Source organism: Lepisosteus oculatus, chromosome 13, assembly GCF_040954835.1.
Source record: "Lepisosteus oculatus isolate fLepOcu1 chromosome 13, fLepOcu1.hap2, whole genome shotgun sequence".
Classification (NCBI taxonomy): Eukaryota; Metazoa; Chordata; class Actinopteri; order Semionotiformes; family Lepisosteidae; genus Lepisosteus; species Lepisosteus oculatus.
The window spans coordinates 25,116,099-25,138,590 of NC_090708.1; the positions used below are offsets into that span (position 1 = coordinate 25,116,099).

Genomic DNA, 22,492 nt, shown 5'->3' on the forward strand with positions numbered 1-22,492 from the left:
AGAATTTAGGCTTTGTTAAATTAACTCTCTGATGCCTCTTATATGAATGCCTGCATATGCACCATCACAGAAATGTTCTTTGAATGGTTTCCCACTTAAAAAAAAAAATGTAACCTTACCTTAAACTATCTTTAAAAAAAACTTGAAATTGAAAGCAAAGGCTGCCAGACTTTGTTGAGATATACCATAGTCTGGAAAGAAACTCTAAATGTCAGCAGCTATTTTAGTTTTGCAGACAGTAGTCATCTCTCAGTCCAGAAGCTAGCTGCAATCTTTAAAAACGAGAGTTCACACTTGATCACATTACTTTTGCTGTAGAACGACAATTCATTTCTTGCACAAAGAGGAATTGAGCCATGATTTAAAGAGCACAGTTCAGAAACTGAAGGGCAAAGCAACTCTTTATATACAAAACAAAGCTGAGGAAACCTAACACGTCAACATAATACAACGTCTCATGAGCAAGGTGCTTTTCTCCTTTGGTATACATCACAAAACTAAAAGGTGCATACTATAAATGTGTCACTTGCCTTTGCCCTTAGTGCTATATTAACTCACTTCTTCATAAATACAAATATCCAAAGGACAGCAAAAAAGTGGTTTTCAAAGCGGTCTTTTAAGGCTGTCAAACATGCACTGTGCATTTAATCCACCCCCTTCTCTGCACCCTCTGCCTGCTTTCTTAGTCCTGTCTGAGGAGAGAGAGTATTAGACTGCATGCTCCTACTCAGAAACCACCGAGAGTCAGACCAGGCAAACTACTCTATTAAAAATGGGAACTTAAGCCAGTACTGCAAAGCAAAACATTATTTTTACAGAAAGTCTTATTCAAGCACTACAGAGACTCCTATGAACAGAAATGGAAGATGTAATGCAACTAGAAAAAACACCTCACCTACAATTATCTCATGTAGTTCATTCTAAACCCTCAACCAACAGAAAGGCAGCTTCCAAACCTCAAGTACTTAAGAGACAAATGCGCTTATTCCAAAGTGCAAGAGAAAGTAATGTGCCATATGTTTTCACACAGGCCTATTCACCCAGGTGTATGACATTAGGATATCCACTACCCTTATACACTCAGCTGTGCCAAGACAAACACCAATGCAAACTGTCACCTCCGTCTTATGACAGAAACATGTCCAGTCAACAGAATAATGAAAAAAGCCACATTGAGATTAAATAGGAACATCTTTATTGCTCATAACAGAAACCATAACCTAGAACCAAATCTCCTTTCCATTAGACCAGGGTAAAAACTTCAGCCTGTCTCATCTTCAGTACAGTAGTGAGCAGGCAGCCAGATGAGGGAAAAAAAAGTTCCCTTTGCTTGTCCAAAGCAGGCTTTTAAGAAGTCTGTAAAAGTAGTCACAATACCTATGGTATCCATGTTAAGTCAGCCCTATCTGAAGAGTTTCTCAAGGCAAGCCTTTTCCCTAGTAACACCAAATAGGACCCAGCTCTAAGCCCTCCATACTCAGAGATGAGACAGACACTTCATGGCACAGGGGGAGGAGAGTCAACAGCATTTTGGACAGCTTTTCAAAGTCAGCTCTTGGAATAGCTGGAGCCCTGGGGAATCCGATCATCTCTTTCACTCCCAAGACAAGCACATTATCTCTTTGTTTCCACAAAACCATCCGTCTCCAGCTGCTCATGTTTGGGCTGTGCAACCATTGGACCACACTAAAGAGCTAATTGCCACGATTTACAGAGGAGCCCTGTTTGTAAACACTTCATGAATATGGAAATGTTAATTGTCCAGAGAAGCCAGTGTCCTATTTTAGTATTGAACATCGGCTCCAGCTTTCCAGATGCAGCAGCCAGACACCCACAGGGAATACACAATTGAAAGCAGATTAAGAAATGCAGCAGACATTATCCTTATTGTTTGCACTGCATTAACCTTTTATGTGGCACTGCTAACCACTGTACAGGCTTGGTTTAACAGTATGCATGAATGACTTACTTTTGGCTTGTATGCCAGCCAGCTAAAACCAGAAAAATGCAGTGATTGGTTAAGAGATTTTGAGAAAGGAGAAAAGCCCAGGCCTCCCTCTAAACAGGTGGCTCATAAAACCTGACCTCATGGGATTTACAATGGACAGCAAGATTTCACAGGAAATAACATCCAAAAATCAGATGCTCTGTGAATACAGGTTTATTGAGGATTTAAGTATAAGTTTAAACTAAACCTACTTGTTTAAGAGGCAGCCAGAGGATGAGAAGTCTTGAACTACATTCAGAAAGTAAACCTTGGTGTGGCCACAGAAGGGGGAGAAGTAGGCTGTATGCAAGACATATATGTTAAGCAAGTCAATAATAATTGTGATTGAAAAACCTGGGTGAAACTGGCTTTGTCTGTCATTATCCCTCCTAAACTCCCGTTAAGAACATCCATATTCAACCAACTATTTCGTCAACCCCCAAAGACCTGCATTAAACCTCCAACTAATTATTCCCATGTGAGAATGTGGCTTCTAAACCCTCCACCAATTAACTAGTTAGACAAAACACCATATGTTAGACTATACATAGACTATAGAGGCCTAAACAGGTTTTAGTGGTAAGTCAGATATACTGTAACTACCACCCTCATTACAGCTGGCCAGCTACACACTTGTATTCTGCAAATTATAAGGAATTGCTAAGATCACTCTCTTAGCTGCCATTCAATGAAGTAGCTTTGTATTTCAGAAACAACAGTCACTCAAATACCCACATGGAATGTGGTAGAATGCACTCACAGGATAAGACTTGGACAGGATGTGAATGTGAAAAGAGTTATGAGCAACACAAAAAGCTCAAACACGCTGAATGAAAAGAAAACGTTGAGCTGTGTTCTGCCATTTTATTAAACATGGTTAAAAAAATCATAGCTTCACAGTGTGAGTTTAGATTCCTCTGTATTGATTCCACACTTCAGTAACTGTGACAAGAGAGTGAAAAAAAAACATAGGCTGACACCATTTCCTTCAGCTTTCAAAAACAGATATGAAGTTGACAGAGGACAAACTTTATGATGTCAAGGATTTTCAATGCCAATGAGGAAAAAAAACTACAGTAGCTATTAGATCTCGAAAAGTCATGTTTGTGTTGTTGGCTTTCTGACTACAGAAACAAGAATATAAGAAAGCTTAATTGAATACAGGTCATTTAACCTTTGTTTTCTAGCAGCCAATTGATGAAAGAAGGCAAGGTTTTGGGTTTGACAACATGTATAGTTTGTTCTGGCTAAACATACTGTCTAGTACCCAAAAGGAACTGCTGAAAAAGAAAATTGAGAGGCAGTTTAGTTCACTTCATAGTAGTACAAAATCCGCAGCACCTAAAGAACTGATTTTGTAAGATTTCGTCATACTGAAGGGAGAGTGTCACATTTGCTGTTGTTCTAGAAATTAATAATATACAAATATTACTGCCATAATTGCTTTGTGGACACAATGCAGCCTGGTTAAAATAACATAAACCGACTACTTCAGGAATGTAGAATTAAGCAGTAGCCTGATACTGTGGCAGGTACCAGACAGTTTTCAGGTTTCACAGGTATTAAGGACAAGTGGCTACACAGCTGTGTAAATTCACATTTACTTAGTAAGACTGATGTAACTGTCAGTAGTTAAAACAGTGTCATTCCCCAGCACCACTGCTTGTGCCCTGAGTGAATGAGAGGAGCAGGACTGTGTTGCTTTGAGTAAGCGTGGAAATAAGTCATGTCTGTGTGTGTTGTTAACATTGTACTGCAAACCATAATGTCTGAACTCCATTTGGCCTCCACTGTGTTTATTCCAGACACCCTCCCAGACAAAGGAAATGTCTCCTACACATACCTTACTAAAAAAAAAGGTGGAAGAAATTTGAAACAAGTCCTATTAGATCAACTGCTCTTTCTCACTTTATCAGTCTCACAGCAGTAGGCTTGGTTTTTTCGACAATCATTAAGCTTGTCATAATTCTGTTTTATTTTATTAATCCAGATTTTTCCATATGCTGTTGTGTGTTTTTTAGCTGATGTTCCGTTGCTGCATCTATTTCTTTATTTAGGGAAAAAAACACAACAATTACTGTTTTAACATATTAACAGTCCTTAATCTTGTCTGAAAGAAAGAACATATTTGAGAAACACTGGAAATCACTGCTCAGCACTGCTGTTTTTTTCTGTTGCAGAAGACCAGGGCAAAAAGCACTAACAAAAAAACAACAGAAAATCCCATACAATACACTTGATATATTTTAAATGTATTACCAGCTAACAAGACAACACTGATACAGTATATAAATCAGATTATTTTGCAAGGATACTTTAGAGTTTAGAGACAAGGTAAAAAATGCAAGGAAAAATCTGAAACCAGGAGTTGAAGTTTTGGGGAGGTGGGGGGGCAGTGCAGTGGTTAGCATTGCTGTCTTGCAGTGCTGGGTTCAATTCCCGAGATTCTATCTGTGTGGAGTTTGTATGTTCTCCCAGTGTCCATGTGGGTTTTCTCTGGGCGATCTGGTTTCACTCCACAGTTTAAGGATATACAGGCACAGTAGATTAATTGGCCATGGTGAGAATGTGTCTGTGTGTACCCTGCCTTGTGCCCTCTGGTTTTCTGGGATAGCCTCCGGCTCCCCAGTGACCCTAAATCGGAGGTTAGCGGTTAGAAAATGGTTGCTTGGATGGAACTGGAGTTTCAGTGAATTTTTCTCAGCTTGGCCACAAACATGGGTCCCCAGGTCCTGCCGTGTGCAGGAACGACCAGGAGGCCGTGGGGGTCGGCCTGAGCGAAGGCAAACTCCTGCGACAGGCCGTCCTTCAGAGCGCCAAGGTCCTCGAGCTGGACGTGGGGACAGGAGGCGAGCAGCGAGCGCACCACGCCTCCATTCTCTGCCTGGGACAGCGTGCAGGTGGAGTACACCACCACCCCTCCGGGCCGCAGGGCTGCCACGGCCGACCTGGAAAACAACGGCAGTTAAGCAACTCTGACGCAGGTGAGCAACGCACCAGGGAACAGATGCAGGTTCCCGTGTCTTTGCTTTCTGGTTGGGCCCAACAGCCTGCACACCCGGACTCCCCTTGAGAGCCCATACAATAGATTTGTGTGTTTTTTTTAATAAAATGGACAGCTATAAAAAGCCGCTGTTCATCAGAATTAGATTAACAAGCAATAAGTTTCACCTAGTTTGTGTACAAACCAACTGAGTAAACAAGATACTGTTCATTTGGCTGAAGCTTTTATGGAAAGCAACTTCTATTTGTATGCATTTGTTCATGAAGCATTCTTGCTCTAAGGTCCAAACAGTAGCTTCCCACTCAGTATTTGAGCCCATGCCCTTCAAGCTGTCCAGAACCCGACTAACTACACTACCTTGTTGTGAACTAGTATCATTATATTGTACATTAAAGGAAATGATGCACAGTGGCACAGTTATTAACACTGCTGTCTCGCAGTGCTAGGGCCATGCGTTCAATTTCTGGGGTTCTATCTGCGTGGAGTTTGCATGTTCATTTAACACAGTGGTTCTCAAACTTTTTGGACCAAGTACCACCCCTAATCCAACCAAAGCATCCAAGTACCACCTACAAGTCATCATCTCATAGGAACCCCAGAAATTATCAATGACCAAGATGAGCGCATGTGCACACACACTCACACATACATATAATAAATATTATAATAATAAACTTTGTTTGATATATTAAAATGTGGCTTCTCAAAGTGTTTTACAGAAAAAAAAAACAACACACAAAAATAAAAAGCACCATTTCAGTGAAGGGGGTGAGCCTGTTTAGTTGAGCAAAGCAGATGTGAATTAATTTTTCGAGCCTTGATACAGTTCACAACAGTCTAACAGACTTTAAATCGTCAGGCATTTTCTTGAAGGCAAAGGTCTCGTGGTGGATGTTGCAATGAAACCATTAATTTCTGGAGCAACCTCTCTAATTCGTGCAACTACACCGCTGTGTCGGCTCGTCATTGCTCTAGCACCGTCTGTACAAACTCCGACACATTTTATCCAGTCAATGCCATTCTCTTCGATAAATTCATTCAGAAGCTGAAATACGTGCTCTCCTGTAGTTCCTGTTGGTAGCGGCTTACAGAACAGAAAGTCCTCACGGGACGTACCCTCAAACTCGTATCTAATGTAAACGAGCAAATTGGCCAAATCGACTACAGACTCATCTAATTGCAGTGAAAAACATCTGCTCATCTTAACGCGCGCTGTCAGCTTACTTTTGATATAATCCTTCATTTCAATAATTCTATGAATGACCGTGTCTTTCGGGGGGGGGGCAACAGGTCGAGCTTTTCAGCAGCTTTTTCTCCACACATAATAGTGTGGGGCTTACCTGCTTAAGCAATCCGCAAGCGTGCATTTTTCCACGTTTCCGTTTTTATTTCAGTGTTTATTTTAAGTATTTATTTCATGCGCATGGGAGAGAAACACAGAGACGCTCAGTGTATTTTTCTCAAATTAACTTAGAACAGTTCTTAAATATTTTTCTGTAATTTTTCACGCTTTCCTGTGCTCACAAGATCACCAGCGTTCATAGCATGCATTTCTATGCATTCCTGTGTTTACAACGTTGGCATTGTTCCAAAATCACGCACATTCTCCTTTCTCCCTATTTGCTGGAGATACAGTAGCTTTTTTAAATACAATTGGTCACTTGCGTCTGTAGCACGCATTCCTATAGAGTGGTATAGAATTACAGAGTATCTCTTGTGTCCACTGAAGTATTAGCGCGCACTGTATCGTAGTACGTAGGCTGCGTATTCGACACGTATAAAAATACAAAATATGAAAACCCGTCCCGATTTTTTTGGCGCACACAACACAATTCTAGGGTCATTTGGCTTACCACCTGGCGGCACGCCACGTACCACTGCCACTACGCGTACCACAGTTTGAGAACCACTGATTTAACATATACTGAAATGGCTGGTCAAATGGCTTTTGGGAACACTGGCACTGGTTTGTGCGTATTTGTGTCTGCGATGGACTGGTATTCCATTCCGGCTGTATCCTGCCTTCTGACCGTTGCTTGCCAGGATAGGCTGTCACTCCCACAATCCTAAATTAAATAAAGCAACTTACAAATGAACAGATGTACACTGACACACAATTCTTCAGTCTTGATTTGAGCTCCCTTGTCATCAGCTCAACAGTGAGATAGGCGGATAGAAGTAAAGTCTTCAATTTAGGGGTCACAAGATGAAAGGTGACTTGCTTTTTAAAAAGGGACAAAGTCTGTTTTTCCTTTCTTAGTCTACTTTGTTTCATCAGGTTACCATACATTTCAAATCCTGTGCTAAATTATATGAATATAAATACACTGCTAGGCAATTAATACCTCCTCTTTTGACCTCCCAGGGGGGCTTGATCCCTGCCTAATGGATGCTGTTACTGTAACCAATACTCCCCATCTAGCAAAGCAGCAACACACTTTACATTTATAGTGTAATATGATAGGCTGCATTCACTCAAAACCTTTATATTTAAAATCTGGAGATTGTGAATTGTGAATATGTAGTGAATAAAAGAAACCAGGCAGAATGATTCTTCCATTTGCTGATCTCACCCTCTTAAACTAAACAGGACCAGGTATCACCCTTTGCACTCTCCCTTCTCAGAAGAAAATCTTCTGTATGGGTCTTGCTTTCCAAAATTTAGAAAGGCGTTTTCTCAATGTTTCAAATCAGGTGTTTGACACTGTTAGGTTCCCCTGTTGATCCTGTGCCAAGGCGGGATCTGGCACGTCCTGAGGAGGACTGAAGCCCAGCAGGAACAACAGTAAAGCTACTTAAGGCCAGCTAAAGGGACAGTTACTACCCAACCTCCAGGGACTTAATTAGAAAACTAAATCTCTGTCCCTCTATCTGAAGTTAAGGGAATGAAATCTGCTGTATTGAAATGAAAGTCCTGCTCAATATGAGCTGCACTACCTGTATAACACTTCATTCTGCCAGATGCCCTCAAGGATCCAAGAGCTGCTAATCCGATTTCTCCGGTACCTGCCTTTACAGTCTCTGCCAAGAGATGCCAGTGCTGGTCTCACATATACTGTATCTGCTCCTTCTGTGCAAAAGAAGGGATCTTAAGCTCTTTGCCATCTTTTTTCTTTACATCTTTAGGCCATAAAAAATCTTTACTTTTTCCACTTATAATTCTTGAGTATTCCTGCTATTACACACAACTCAGTTTCCCAGAGTTATAATCGTGTTAGATAACATTATTAGTGTTATTACTAATAACATTATTAGTGCCTGTGTCACTGTCTTTGTCTGTAAGATTCTGGAAGATCTACCAAAAAAGCAAATTACAAAAAATCAAAACCCTTCTCTGGGATCCACTCAGAATATGCAGGCTGTGAAAACAAAAGAAATCTGGTATTGCAAGAGGAAATACATGCACAGTATAGTATGTGCACTTTCAAGAAACAGCACTTTAAAAATGAATAATACTGTGACCTCCCCGATATTGTACTATGCACAAATAAGTAATAAAACCTCTATGATACAGAAACGCAATCGCAATCGTTGTGCCATTTAGATGACTGATGCAAAATAAAATAATAAAAGCAAGCTTGCAGGACAGAGATACTGTGCATTACTGCTCTGAAGAAGGATGCACCACTTAACATTCTGCCATTGATTCTATGTGCTTCCATTCAATCTCTCTTCAGTAGACCTGAGGCCTTTGTAAAAGGACAGCTATATTGGCTTTGGGTGGATTCAAGAGACAGCTTTTATTGGAAATGTATTTTCTTATATTTTAAACTGTATTTCACTTTCAGCTCAATGGAAATTGCATGTGCTTCTGATCTAGTGGGACCACTACAGCAACAACTGTTCTTCAATTGTTATTTGATGGCTTCAGTCAAACTGCAACCTATAAAACAATATAATAATGGCAGTGAAAGGCCTCAATCCTCCAGCAAATTTACAAAACAAAACCTGTTGCAAAACAAATATGATTACTAGCTACCAGCACGTTTGTGCAGTACTCCTTTATACTTCTTGTGTGCTATGTATAAAGAACCGGCATAAAAAATGAGTTGATAGCTATAGGGTGATAATATAAATTTTAATATTATTAATAAACCTGTTTGTAACTCACTGATAAAAAATTCCCCCCAGAAAAGATCATCAGTCATCTCCATCCCCAGACTTGAATCTTTATACAGATGCAAACAGGAAGGCAAATGTGACTGCACAACTCAAAACTATACACGTTGAATAATGGGCAAAAATGGCAAGAGAAAGAACAAACACTAGTGACAAAGGACAGAGACAGGAGATGATGGGGGCCATTTTTTTCAAAGTATGAAATCAGTATTTGTGTGTTGTTGCCCAGTGGATGCTTTTCACGTAATATGTTACTTCAGTACAAAAACTAGAACTTTTAACAGCAAAATAAGGTATACAAATTCACGCAAATCCCTTTTTACAATTTTTTCCTTCAATTTCATCTCCATATATTGTGTTGTCTGGAACAGTACAGGTCCAAGCTGACCATACATTTTGCTTCTGTACCTGCTGCTCCTGATGCGAGTATGTCCTGTTCAAAACCAATATGGTATAATGGAAAAACAATGTAAGAACAATTCTGAACATCCCAGGGCTTAATAAATAATAAAATACACAAAAGGGTTCAAAACAATTTTTGTTTTAATTTTGTGCCAGTTTGTGTCTAGCCATCTAGACACAGCATTCTCTCCATCACTTTCTGGTAAACATTTTTAAGATTATCTAACCTTAAATCAAATTCATAAATATATAACACCTTGAGCAAGATGACACCAATCTCCAAATAAGAAAAAGACAGGCAGTTTGAGATTGCTGCTGTCAGTGACATTGATTTTCTTTGTTCGTTCTGTTTTTGTTAAGTGCTTCACTCCACACCACTGACTGGAACAGTGAAGGAGAAATTGTCAGGAAAGATATATATTGGCTTTGCAATGCCATTTTTAATTTGCGGTCTCCTAACCATGCATTAGTCCCCACCAAATGGAAATGCAATCCTCCGACCTTGTGGAGCAGCGCGTGATGTATAGACAGGGAATGTAAAAATTAAAACATGAGTCTCCACACTAGTCCTTCGCTTGGTGTGGATAAAGTGCATGTGCCCGACGCCAAGATACAGGCAATCGGATTAAATGGTTCTGGAACAAAACCTTTTGGACTCAGCAATTTATACACAAATCCAAGCTGAGGACCTTGCTGAAAGATGAAGGGCAGCCCTTAGCACGTAATAACAGAATTCTAATTTGTAATTCTGGACGGTTACACAGATGTGTGTTGGGCGTTTCAGACAAAATACTTTTTTTTGTCTTATAAATAAGCTTCTTAACCTGTCAAACCAGTGATATCAACTCTGAAAACACATTCAGACCAGACTGAAGGAGATGACACCGAAGAAGGAGGAAATCTAAGATTGCACCAGTTCCAAAAGTCAAAGCAGATGACACAATGACACAAAACATCTCAAAACAAACCCTTATTCTGTCAGGACAGATATAGCTTTGGTCAGTAGTGTGTTAAAAGATAAGCACCACAGCGTCCTGCTACATGTTAAGATACTCCACAAGCTGGGAATGTATGACATTTGGGGCTTGTGTAATTTACTCATCAGTTCCCAGCCCTAGGGCTCTACAATGGGAGGCTTATTTAATTAAATCTGTATAAACGCAGGGAATGATGCATGCCGTCTTTGGACTGAAGTTCACAAATTGGATTTTACATGCTGGATATTGAATTGAGATCACTTGTGTTTTATATACTATTGATTTCTTCCAGGAGGAAATAGGGGACATGATACACAGCTCTAATAAGACAAAAGACTTCTAATATTAATCTTGCTCTCCGGTTGAAGTGCTGACTAAATATGAAATTCACATCCACTTCTGTTCTCCACTTACAGCACACTGCATGCTGAGCAGTCCTTTGTTGTTATGGGGGAGGGGGGAAAAACACACAAAAGCCTGAGCAATAAATGTCTTATATTATGAAACCTTATGGACATCCAAAGCCCTTTCTTGCTGTTGTAGTATTTCTGTGTTGGTGTACCTCATTTACAGGTCTGATTATGGAGCAGTCTAGCATGGAGGGTAAGTTTCTGGACTCTTCTTCTGGTGGGTTGTGGGTTCAAGTCACTGTTTGCAGACACTGCTGTTGTACCTTAAGAAAAGTATGTTACCCCAGCTGTATGAATGGGGACCAGCGTTTTCTGGGGATAGGCTCTGCAATGGACTAATGTCCCATCCAGGAGGGTGAGTTATGAGGTCCCCTTCACGCCAAGGAAACCTGGATAAGCTGGTCCAATGAGCTCTTGTGACTCAAATACAGAACTGCCACAGTGCCTAGAGGTCCCATGAAGTGACAATTCTGGATGAATTATCTTTACGTGATGGATACTAAAACGTATATGAAACTTGACCAAACATGTTAAGAAAGGGAGGTGTATTATTACACAGAAGTTGAAATATACTGATGTCAGCAAGTAGCTGGGTGATAGCCATGTTAAATTGCTGTAAAGAGTTGTTTGTTTGTTTGGTTGGTTGGTTTTTTATAGCATTATGATCCTGATGTTAAGTGAAGAGCTCACTAAACCTTGCTTAACCAAATTTTTACAAAGTAGCTCATTAGGAATACAAGAGGTAGTTATTATTGTGTTAGTCCATAACTCAAATTAAAAGAAAGGGGATGTAATATTTGTGTGCGTCAGCAGTGAAACTGCATGTTGACTGGTGGAGGGCAGAACAGGAATAATGGTTCCTCAGGGTAACAGGCTATGGTGAATGTAGGAATTGACGGGTTCGGAGTTAGAAGTTAAAATAAAGAGTGGCACATCGTAGTCCTGGGTTGTTAATTTCTACACTATATGTGTACAAGAAACAAGACAGGAGGCAACACTGGAAGATCAGAAGAATGCAGAATGCACCTGCACCATTTTCCAATTAATCAGCTGTTTTCTCCTTGCTTCACTCCTGTGGTGTGGCAGTTTGCAGGGTACAGATAAATACTGGTCAATCTGAGAGCACCAGAAATAGAAAGGGGCAGATCACCTAGAAGTTTCCAAGTCTCCCACCAGAGGAATTTTAAGGCACCAGTCCTGTACTTTGAAGAAACACAAACACAAAATAGTCTGCTGACTTTTGTCCCTTTGCAATTAGTTCTTACTTATTTTCTGCAAGGCATACAACACCACCAGCTCAAGTTCTCATTTTACTTACAGCCCTGTGCTCCTGTTGGAGCACTTATTTCTGATTCCTCTGACTAGTAATGCCAAAGCTGAAGTGCCACCCCCGTGGTGGAATGACCTACCTGCCTCAGCCAGACTTCCAAACTGACTCACCCTCCTAGCTGAAACTCATCTCTGGAGGATAGTCTGACCCCGGAAGCTTGTGAGCAATCTTTACTTACTGTCTCTGCTTTTATGTCACTACTCCCTGTCAAGCAGCATTGAAACTCCTAAGCACTTTTTTAACATCCTGGCAACGATCCTGGCCAACGATATTACCATTTTCCATGTTTTTATTGTTGTTTTATGCATTATCTGCACCCCTTGAGCAGAAGCAATTGTAAGTCATTTTGGATAAAAGCATCTGCCAAATGCATAAATGTAAATGTACTTATGAAACGTATGTGTCATCTGACATTGTTTTCTACCTGATTGGAACCAACAATTTAAATTAGAGAGAGTGAAGTGCTCAGCATCTCAATTTCCTTAGCAGCTTTAATTTACCTGAGTAGGTGTTCCTGCAGGATGGGAAATGTTGCTCGTTCCTGTATCCGAACTGCAGCTCGGTCAGGCTGGGAGGAGAAGAGCCAGCTTCGGTCATTGGAACACGGAGCATCCACCAGCACCTAGTGAGACAAAATCAGCACCTCAAGCTTGAAAACCTTATTGTGCCCAGTGCAGATTTTAAGGTATATGCAAGTGAACGTACAAAAAAGGACTGTGCTCTTCCTCAAGCACGCTCAGTTTACTGTGCTTTTTCAAACTCATGACTCCATCGCAGCATTAAATTCCAGTCACTTGCCCTTCTCAAAGATGTACCACTCACACTGCAGAGAAGACAGACCGAGCCAGCAAGAGACAAAGACCTTCATGCAGACGGAGGAGGAAGGGAGACTCCAATTCCAAACAGCCTTTAAAACTCACCTTACAAGAAGATTAAAATATAGGCCTTCGGGATATCCATTCCTTACATGAGATATGATTTTCAATCGGCGCCAGTGTGGAGCCTCTTGCGTTCGGCTCCATCTCCCAGTGGAAAAGTCTAATTATTTCGCTGAAGAGAAGATTCAGTTTGGCTGGTGTCTATCACATTAGTATCTGCATGTAGGCAGGGGAGGCTGGGGCAGATGGCAGTACCAAAAACCTGGGCCACTTTCTGCCATATAGGAGGGTAGTTATTGGACCCCAGCCTGTACCAACATCTATGCCAAACTGGGATGAGAACTCGTTTTCTGAGGTCGGTTTAGCGTGACTCACCCAGCATGTGCGTGTATGTCTATGAGGAGTAATGTCTTCTCTACTGTATTTGCATCTAAAAGATTTTTTTTTTTAAATCAAAAAGCGCAACTCAGCACTATTTCTAGTCAGTGCACTCTGCAATCTGAGTCGCTTCATGGACTCCAGTGAACCGCAGCTTAGTTCTGAGCACACCGCTTTGTTATTACAGCCACTTGTTTCTGTGTGAAAGAATTGCATATTCAGGTAAAATTTCGATTTGCTTACTTAATGCCACAAAAGGAAATTAGCCACTGGAGAAACGGCATAGTGTTGCTTGGTTCTGTAACACCTGACTTACTGCTGGACTCCCTAAGGAGTTAACAACATAAACACTATGCTAACAGAAAGGAGTGGCTAACAAAGATGAAGAAAGGGATTTTTTAAATAGCAATTAACCAAATGGGGGGGGGGATTAACAGACAAGAAATTTAAATGTCCTACCCAGTGACCAGGATACAATGTATTACTTATACTGCAAAGCAGCCCTGAACACACACGGTTTGAAACTCAGTAAAAGGTATTAATATTGCTTTCATCGCTTCACAGAAACAAGAGAGGACTTTAGCATAGATCACAATGACAGTCTGGATGGCTGTGTACTGATGAGCTCATTTGTTTCATGGAGACCCCCAATGACATGCTGACTTCCTTAGTCCCAGCCGACCAACCTATTTAAACCTGGTAATCTGTAAATAATTGAATCCCTGTACTGAAACCGTATCCTCAGCTCTACTCCCAGAGAGAGCCAAAGGATTGGCCACACATATCCACAGAGAAAATTATTAGCCTTTTCATACTTGTGTTAATTAGAGCTATTTATTTGAATATACACTTATACATTAGCTAACGTTCTGTCTTAATTGCACTTTGTCTGCCTGCAATAAGTCATATTTATGCTTCAGTACAATTGTATTAGTGTTAATCAAACCAACCTAAATTTATATTTTTCTTGGGTATGATTAAAACAAAAGAAACCACATGGCTCTCAATGCTATGTTATGTTAAACTACAAACAGGGAGGAGGGCAGAAGATTATCACTCTCCAAAAACAAACTAAAAGACAAAGCAAAGAACTGCTCTTGTTTTTGTTATTTATTGTGCTGTATTTTTCCACAGGTTTTACACATGGCTCTGACCCAAGTTTCTGCATATGCCATGTAAAGACTCTGGGCTCTTTAACAGATGTGTGGTGAAGGACTAAGACCCACAGGCTCAGCCGCAGCTGTAGTGAGGACCTGGCTGGACAATGACACCTTGATAATTTGCAGCGATTGTGAGTGACGGATGAGATTGTCCACTGAGGTGTTCTCGGACTGGTAACAAAGATAAATGCAACACCACAAAAAAAAAGGTCATACTTATTGTCTCAGGACTGTGGCAAGCGCTAACAAAATGACAGCTGGAGGCAGAAGGACAAGCAGAGGTGCAATAGAAAAACTGTGACAAAAGCAGAGCCTACCATACTGGGCTTCCCGCTGACCCCTATTAATCTTTAAGCCCCCAGTAGCTGCGTTTTCACAACACTATGAATGACAGCTAAAGCAGGAGAATGGAGTGACCCCTTCTCTATAACAGGAGTCTGGTGTAGCAAGACATAACGAACCTAAATGCACAACAGGCCCTTGCAGCTCAAAACTGTCACACATTCTGCCAGCCGTTCCAAACTTTACTCAACATTTCCCCCTGGTGGATTACCTCAGTAATGCAGGTGTGATTAGACAAACTCACCTGTGGGGATCCTGAGATTTGGGCTTCATGTTACTGAATAGAAATACCTTTTTTTCATCCTCTAGGACTACGGGTTAATGGAATACTGTGCAAGGCTGTCCCAAAATGCTAAATTGCATTGCAATAGTGACACGTTAAATATCACTGGTGACTGTAGCAGGCGAGTGTAGAAGTTCTAATACAGTTCTGTGCCTCTCTATCAGGCCATACATGGATAACCATTAAATGCACAGATATGTGTCCTTGCACCCAGACTATGGTATAATATACACAATAATGTACTATAATATACTAGACACTACTTTGTCTGTGGGCCACTTGAATCTCCAATATGTGACAATAGATGCCTTTCTTCCATCACATAAAAGAACATATCATATATAACATATATAGCCATCAGCCATATCACCCTGCAACTCACAACTGGCAACCCACTGAAGTTAAGCAGGTGTGAGCCCGGTCAGTACCTGGATGGGAGACCTCCTGGGAAAAACTAAGGTTGTTGCTTGAAGAGGTGTTAGTGGGGCCAGCAGGGGGTGCTCACCCTGTGGTCCATGTGGGTCCTAATGCCAAAGTATAGTGATGGGGACACTATACTGTAAACAGGTGTCGTCCTTCGGATGAGACATAAAACCGAGGTCCTGACTCTCTGTGGTCATTAAAAATCCCAGGGCATTTCTTGAAAAGAGTAGGGGTGTAACCCCGGTGTCCTGGCCACATTCCCCATTGTCCCTCCCAATAATCCCCATCTATGAATTGGCTTCATTACTCTGTTCTCCTCCACACTGATAGCTGATGTGTGGTGAGCGTTCTGGCGCACAATGCTGTTGCATCATCCAGGTGGGTGCTGCACATTGGTGGTGGTGGAGGGGAGTCCCCATTACCTGTAAAGCGCTTTGAGTGGAGTGCCCAGAAAAGCGCTATATAAATGTAAGCAATTATTATTATTATTATTAAAAATAACATTAACTTTATTTTGTTCATGCTGCTTCTTGGCATTGGAGAGAGGATGGAATAATGCACGTTTCTGTCTAATGTAAAAATCTGGCAACTTTATACCAAGGGCACAGGCTGCAATTCATTCTTACCTTGTCATATACTCCCAGTTCGATCTGTCCATAGAGTCTTCCATCTAGATTAGAAACCCTGACAACATCACTCAAGTCTTTGGGGACGAAGGACTCCAGCGTCTCAGCCAGCCATTTCCACCGCTGACAGTCCAATTCATTGCAAAGCAATAGACCTACAATTCAGAAACATTGCGCGGCTTCAATGACAATCTCCCGCACATGTTCTGGTTTCATAAAGACAAAGGCTCATCCATTTCCTTAAATATAATAATAAATTACTTTGTGGAAGTGTATTGATTTGTAGGTATCAATTTATTATTTTGCTTACATCTCATTTAGTCATTTTACTCCAAAGCCCCATCAGGACATTATGTTTTTCAATCAATATCATGCACTTGCTCTAATCTCTAGCAAGTAAAAAAATTCTGCCTTAGAAACTGGTTTCTCTATAAAAATGACACCTACAGGGCCTTTCAAATGAATTCATGCGGGCTATGAATATGTTGTCAATTTATCGATCAGGATCTTTAATAGACTGCAAAAATAATCTCCTTTTTTTCTCACTCACAGGACCTGCTTGTTTCTGATGTTTTAAAAATGAAGAAAGTTTACAGATGGAACACGATTAGACACGAGAAAGTTTCTGACTAACATCTAGGCCCGTCTTTAAAAAAAAAATCCATTAAGCTGTCACAGTCGTCTCAGGACATAAAAGTACATCTGACAAGTTATAGGAGTCACCAATTAATTCCAAATAAAACGGCATTAATGAACTAGATAAATGCGATATGCTATTGTGAGGATTCCCTTGAAAGAGCTCTGGGTACAAGGCTTCTTCCAGAAAATTTACAAATACTATTGAAAAGACCCCTAAAAGTGTATAAAGCAGGAACAGTTTTCAGATCCTATTTTTTAAATCAAACAAAAAACATTTTACTATTATACAAGAAAGGTGAGCAAGGCTTCACAAGGACATAGCTGCTTAAAGATATAACTCTACAAAGCTGTCATAAGATATTTCTCTTGCTGACTTTTCTAAGCAAAAAAAAGACCAGCCAGTGCTGTCAGAGTCCAACACCCCCTGACACTGCAGTACTAGATGCTGTAGTGAGAAGAGGCCCCCTGACAGCCAACTTCCCAACACGCCACAGCTCTGATGCCCCGACGCCACACACATTCAGCAGCTCTGACACACAAACGCACTGAAAGCTCAGCTTTCAGACTCTCAAACACTGACGCACCCAGAACCCACAGCTCTAGACACTGTGAAACTCCAGTGATCTGACAAACTGGCATACTGAGCATTCAGCAGATCTGACACCCCTGCACTCTACTTCATTAGTCACCAGCTGAAGGACCACAATTGACCGATCGATCATGGAGCCTCTGACAGTCGGTCTAAGTCCTCAGTCATCTTTTTTTTCCAGCCTAAAGCAAGGCATAAGATAAAACTCCGTCGATGACTGCAACAGACCAAATGCTTTCAAGCCAATTGTGGTGACACAGAGTTATGAGTTGACCTCTGCAATGTGACATTATGTGGCATTTATTCATTGCAAATACAGAACTGAAAAAAAAGAAAAAAGCTTATTGTGTGGGTTGCATGTCTACTGAGCTGCTGGATCCAACATACAGACACTCCACACACACCACAGAGATCTGATACACAGACACTCCAAATGCTCCGCAGATCTGACACACACGCTCAATATGCTCTTTGGATCCGACACACAGACACTCTACTGACTGAACTGATGACACATTCAGCTGCTCTAACACACTGACCATTTACAAAAAAAAAGACAGAAGTCAGGCAATCCGTGAAATCATGGGTGAACAAAGGAAACCAGGGTGTGCAGTACCTGGGCTGGCACTTTGCAGGATTGCCACTGCTTTGCCACCAGGAGCCGAACACATATCCAGCACAGTTTCGTCGTCCTTCACCCCCAGGGCCAGCACTGGCAGCAGGGAGGCTGCATTCAGGAGGTAGTACTGCTTGAGCTGTCCAGGCCGATAATGCTGGGAGGGGAACCTCAGGGGCTCCTGGTGAATAAAACACTGCAGGGAGCTGGAGCCTTCGGGCAGGAGGCAGGAATACCCCAGGGTCTGTAGCTGCTGCTGCAGCTTGTGGGAAAGACGGAACCGGTTCAGCATCACCGCGTACTGCCAGCACTGGGGCTGCAGCAGCACCTCCCTGGACAGAACGCAGAGATCTCAGTAAGGGCTTTACTTGCAGGAACTTTTGAAGTGTTATGGTGGATGTACCTAACCATAAGCTTTATGTAACTAAGCAATTTCTGCAAGAGATGTTCCTAAGTGACATGTTGAAAAAACAGGAGTGAAAAGTCAGAAAAATGTCCTTTTAATGTCCATTCATAAATGTCCACATTTAATGTCCATTCATAAATGCAGGGTACAAATTATCACTGCAATCTGCAGGTACTTGAAGGAACCTGTCAATAACAACAGTCAGTAGTCAGTAGCCAGAGCCCACAACTATATATTAAAGCAAATATTGGTGCTTTGAAGCAACGGACAGCAAGAAATACTGTAGAGTCATTTACTGCTTCTGCCAGCAGGGAGTTAGTCTGTTTCTTACACTAATGACTACAAGACAACAACTATAACATGCAATTTCAAAACAAATGGCCACATAAAATATATATTTGAAAATAATACACATTTCAATTATTTCATTGTTGTTATTCTTCATTTTTTGTATCACAGATGTGATAATTTGCTTCTCACCTCCTGAGTATAACATCCTACCAGCAGCTCAGCTTAAGACAAATCGGTAACACTGATCAATTCCACTCTGATCGACAGCAGAAACAGTGAACATGTGATCAGGGACACTGTTTGCTTCACAAGGCAAGAAAATGTACAATATTCAATTTATGCTGATCAGGGATTATGGAGCTATATGATGATCTGTGCAAGTATTACAGATATTTACATCCATAAATGTGATATGTAAACACATGAACATCATCAGAGTTCATAAATGGTGTGTGTGGTACTTTAATAAACGTTAAGAAAATACCAGGATGTGGATGAATGTTAAGAAATACAGGTTACAATAACAAAACAAAATCAGGTTATTTTTGGTTTCTTAAGGAAGGAGTTTTCAGCCAGAGGTCCAATGACTGCTGATGTTGTCGAAGGCATCTCACTGATAACAGACACTCAGCAAATCTGCTCAGATAGGACATATATTGCATGCGTTTTTTTCTGCTTTTAATATACGACTAAGATGTAAAGACTGACTTTATTCAGACTGGATACTTGTTGAGCTAGATCGTTGCTCTAAGGCAATCACCCATTTAAAGATAATCGCAATAACTAATACATTCCCAATCATGAACAGCAGAGAGCGCTACGATACTTCGGCGATTAAATAGTCAGGAAGAAGGTGCATATATTTAAAGATATTCGATCAAATATATAGCAGTGAATTTGAAAAGAGAAACCTGGCTTTAGCCCACACATGACCGAGCTCCGCATAGTACAGCTCATCGAAGTGCTCCAGCACACGTTCACACACTTGCCGCCGAGGACGGGTGTTCCCCTGCCGAGAGAAAAAAAAATATATATATACGAGTTGCTCTGGAAATGAATTGTACACAAACGTAAAAAAAAAGGTTATGGGGTTGGTTAGTTTAATTAAAAAAAGACTACCATGTATTAAACATTACAGCCTCGGGTTTTACAAACTTAAATTTTAAGCAACATTTCGATTTCAACGAGCACCACTTGCGGATCTGTATAAGCTAAATAAAAATGCTCACTTGTATCTTGGTTTAAAGATGTTTGCCCACTTATTGCTCATCTAATGTTGTATTGCCGTATTTAATATCGTAACATTCTGGGAGTCCCGTTGATTTTATACCGTTTTTAAAACCATCTTAAACTCGAATGGTATCTTACTGATTCATAACATTCTCTTACCTGAGTTTTTACACATTTCCCAGTACCTCCGTGTGTTTTATATCCCTTGTGTTTATGAATATCACGGTCTAGCTGTCGATGAAGAAATTGTCTGCATTTAACACTTAAAACGTTTGAACATCGACTAGACAGGAAAAGTAAGTGGTGTACTCCACTGCAATAAAAGCCGAAGAACATTTCATTCTATATTTTCCAAATGTATATAATTTACTTCTAAAAATGCAGCTTATTTCAGTCTGACAGGGGACAATTTAGATGGCCGCACATTGTCCGTCATTATTTGTGACCCCACCGCTACCACACTATACACATATGTTCCGCTCTAATCTAAATTAATTCCACCTTTAAACTCCTTTAAAACACATAAGCATCAAATATGCCCCGCATTTATTTTAAACTTAAATGTACATGTGACGTGAGTAGCTCTAGAGTAAACCGATCTGATTTTGATCATCTGAAAACTTTTTAGATACAAAGTTTCTAGCAACAAAACTATTTTAAAATCTCTGTTGCCATAAAGGATTGAACATTTTTAGATAATAATGTACAACTACCACTTGGTGTATAAAATAAAATCTAACGTGAAGGTGAACTCCAGTTTAATTAATCATAGACAAAAGACAGCTTATCTCCAAGCAAAAATAAGTGTATTAAAATCAAGCAAAAATCTTATGCTATGATAAAGTGTGTGGAATGTACCATAACCTTTTCACTTAAGTCATACAAAATATATATTATAAAATGAACACAATATTTGCATTTACAGTAAAAAATGAACAGATTTACAAAAACAGTACGGAGCATATCATTTACTTTAAATAGCATCTGTGTTGCTTAGAAACCAAACACAGCACACAGCAAGACATTCATTACTAATTCCTTGTGAATTTTGATGCTAACCTATTTATTTTGCATAAAAAAGAACCCAGGGCAAAACAATATTTTGTATACAAATTAAAAAAGAAATTCAAATGTAAAATATTTTTTAAATAAGTTTTGTCCAACCAGCTTATGTAACAGCCTTAAAAGTATATAGTTCTCTGATCTGATATGTTTTATTGAGCAAGTTGCAGGGATTAAGAGCACTTTTATATTTTAATTGGCATACTCTTACAGTTGTAGGGGGTACAAGAAATATCACAGACTTAAACAGAAGTGTCAGCAAAATATTATATCTGGAGTATTGTTTGGTTTTGTTTGGTATCTATGATACACGTTACATCTAGTCTGCAGCTCTATCAAAGGATAAAACAAATTCTATACTGAATAAGCACATTTTGTATTTCACTCTTAAAAGTGTAATTTCAAGTTTCATGTGTAGTTGTACCATATCCTACACTGGCTGTAGTTGTGTGTATTCAGCAGATCTACAAAGAATTCAAATAGGTGATTACTTCATAATTGACCAAACTGCAGGACACTTTTTTACTGTACAGTATATAGCATATACACTTACAAAATACTGTATATTTTGATGTTCTTGTTAGTCTCTTTTCCATCAGTAAGAGAACACTTAGTTCCTGATTGCATTTTTATGTGTTATGTTGTTTTGTTGTGTTGAAAAGGCTTGAGGCAGTCATGTCTCTAAATCTCTATTTGTTTTTTGCCTATAACACTTACAGTAGATGCATTGAGATCTCACTGAAGTGTCCTTGATGTCCATGTTGAGCTGATCCTTGCCATGCTGTACACGCAGAGCAGAGGCCTTTACAAGAATACACCTTTTCCTAAAATCTGCTTTATGTGCTCTTTTACCTTTGGTATATTTACTTAAAAAAAACACTCAGGTTTTTTTGAAGAATGTTTTTGTTGCTGCATTTAAATCGATCGATTCATTTATAATGTAATGTAATAATATAATGTACTGTTTCTTTATTAGCCCTATACAATTTCTTGCATTAGGAATTCATCTTTTCGCATACCCCAGCTTTTCTCCATGAGACACAGATACACAGACAGGGAGAGAAGCTTGGGGTCAGAGCGCAGGGTCAGCCATCGTACGGCGCCCCTGGAGCAGGTGGGGTTAAGGGCCATGCTCAGGGGCCCAATGGAGTAGGATTCCTCTGCCGACCGCGGGATTTGAACCGACAACCTTCCAGCCACAGGCACAGATCCTTAGCCACAGAGCCACCGCCTCGCCCCATTTAAAGTCTGGTACTCCCAATCTGTCTTTTAAATGACACTTAAAGCACAGAAACCTACAATGTGGCTTAAAATAAAGCAATTAAAGCAATCATAAACTA

The 22,492-nt window shown here is 40.3% G+C and overlaps 2 protein-coding genes across 2 annotated transcripts in view; both read right to left on the reverse strand.

The window, feature by feature from the left end:
* Positions 1–2,837: 2,837 nt before the first annotated feature.
* On the reverse strand, positions 2,838–20,530 carry nsun3 (NOP2/Sun RNA methyltransferase 3). The gene is made up of 6 exons (XM_015361667.2): positions 20,250–20,530; positions 19,772–19,869; positions 18,164–18,495; positions 16,320–16,474; positions 12,730–12,851; positions 2,838–4,935 (listed from the first exon to the last, which is right to left on the reverse strand). Exons 1-6 carry the CDS (start codon positions 20,424–20,426, stop codon positions 4,674–4,676), a joined length of 1,146 nt encoding a protein of 381 aa, XP_015217153.2. The 5' UTR covers positions 20,427–20,530; the 3' UTR covers positions 2,838–4,673.
* Positions 19,782–22,492, reverse strand: part of arl13b (ADP-ribosylation factor-like 13b) — a 38,892-nt gene continuing 36,181 nt past the window's right edge. The window contains exon 9 of the mRNA XM_069197776.1: positions 19,782–19,869. Coding sequence (XP_069053877.1) covers positions 19,838–19,869 — 32 coding nt within the window. The 3' untranslated portion in view covers positions 19,782–19,837. The remainder of the gene's footprint in view (positions 19,870–22,492) is intronic.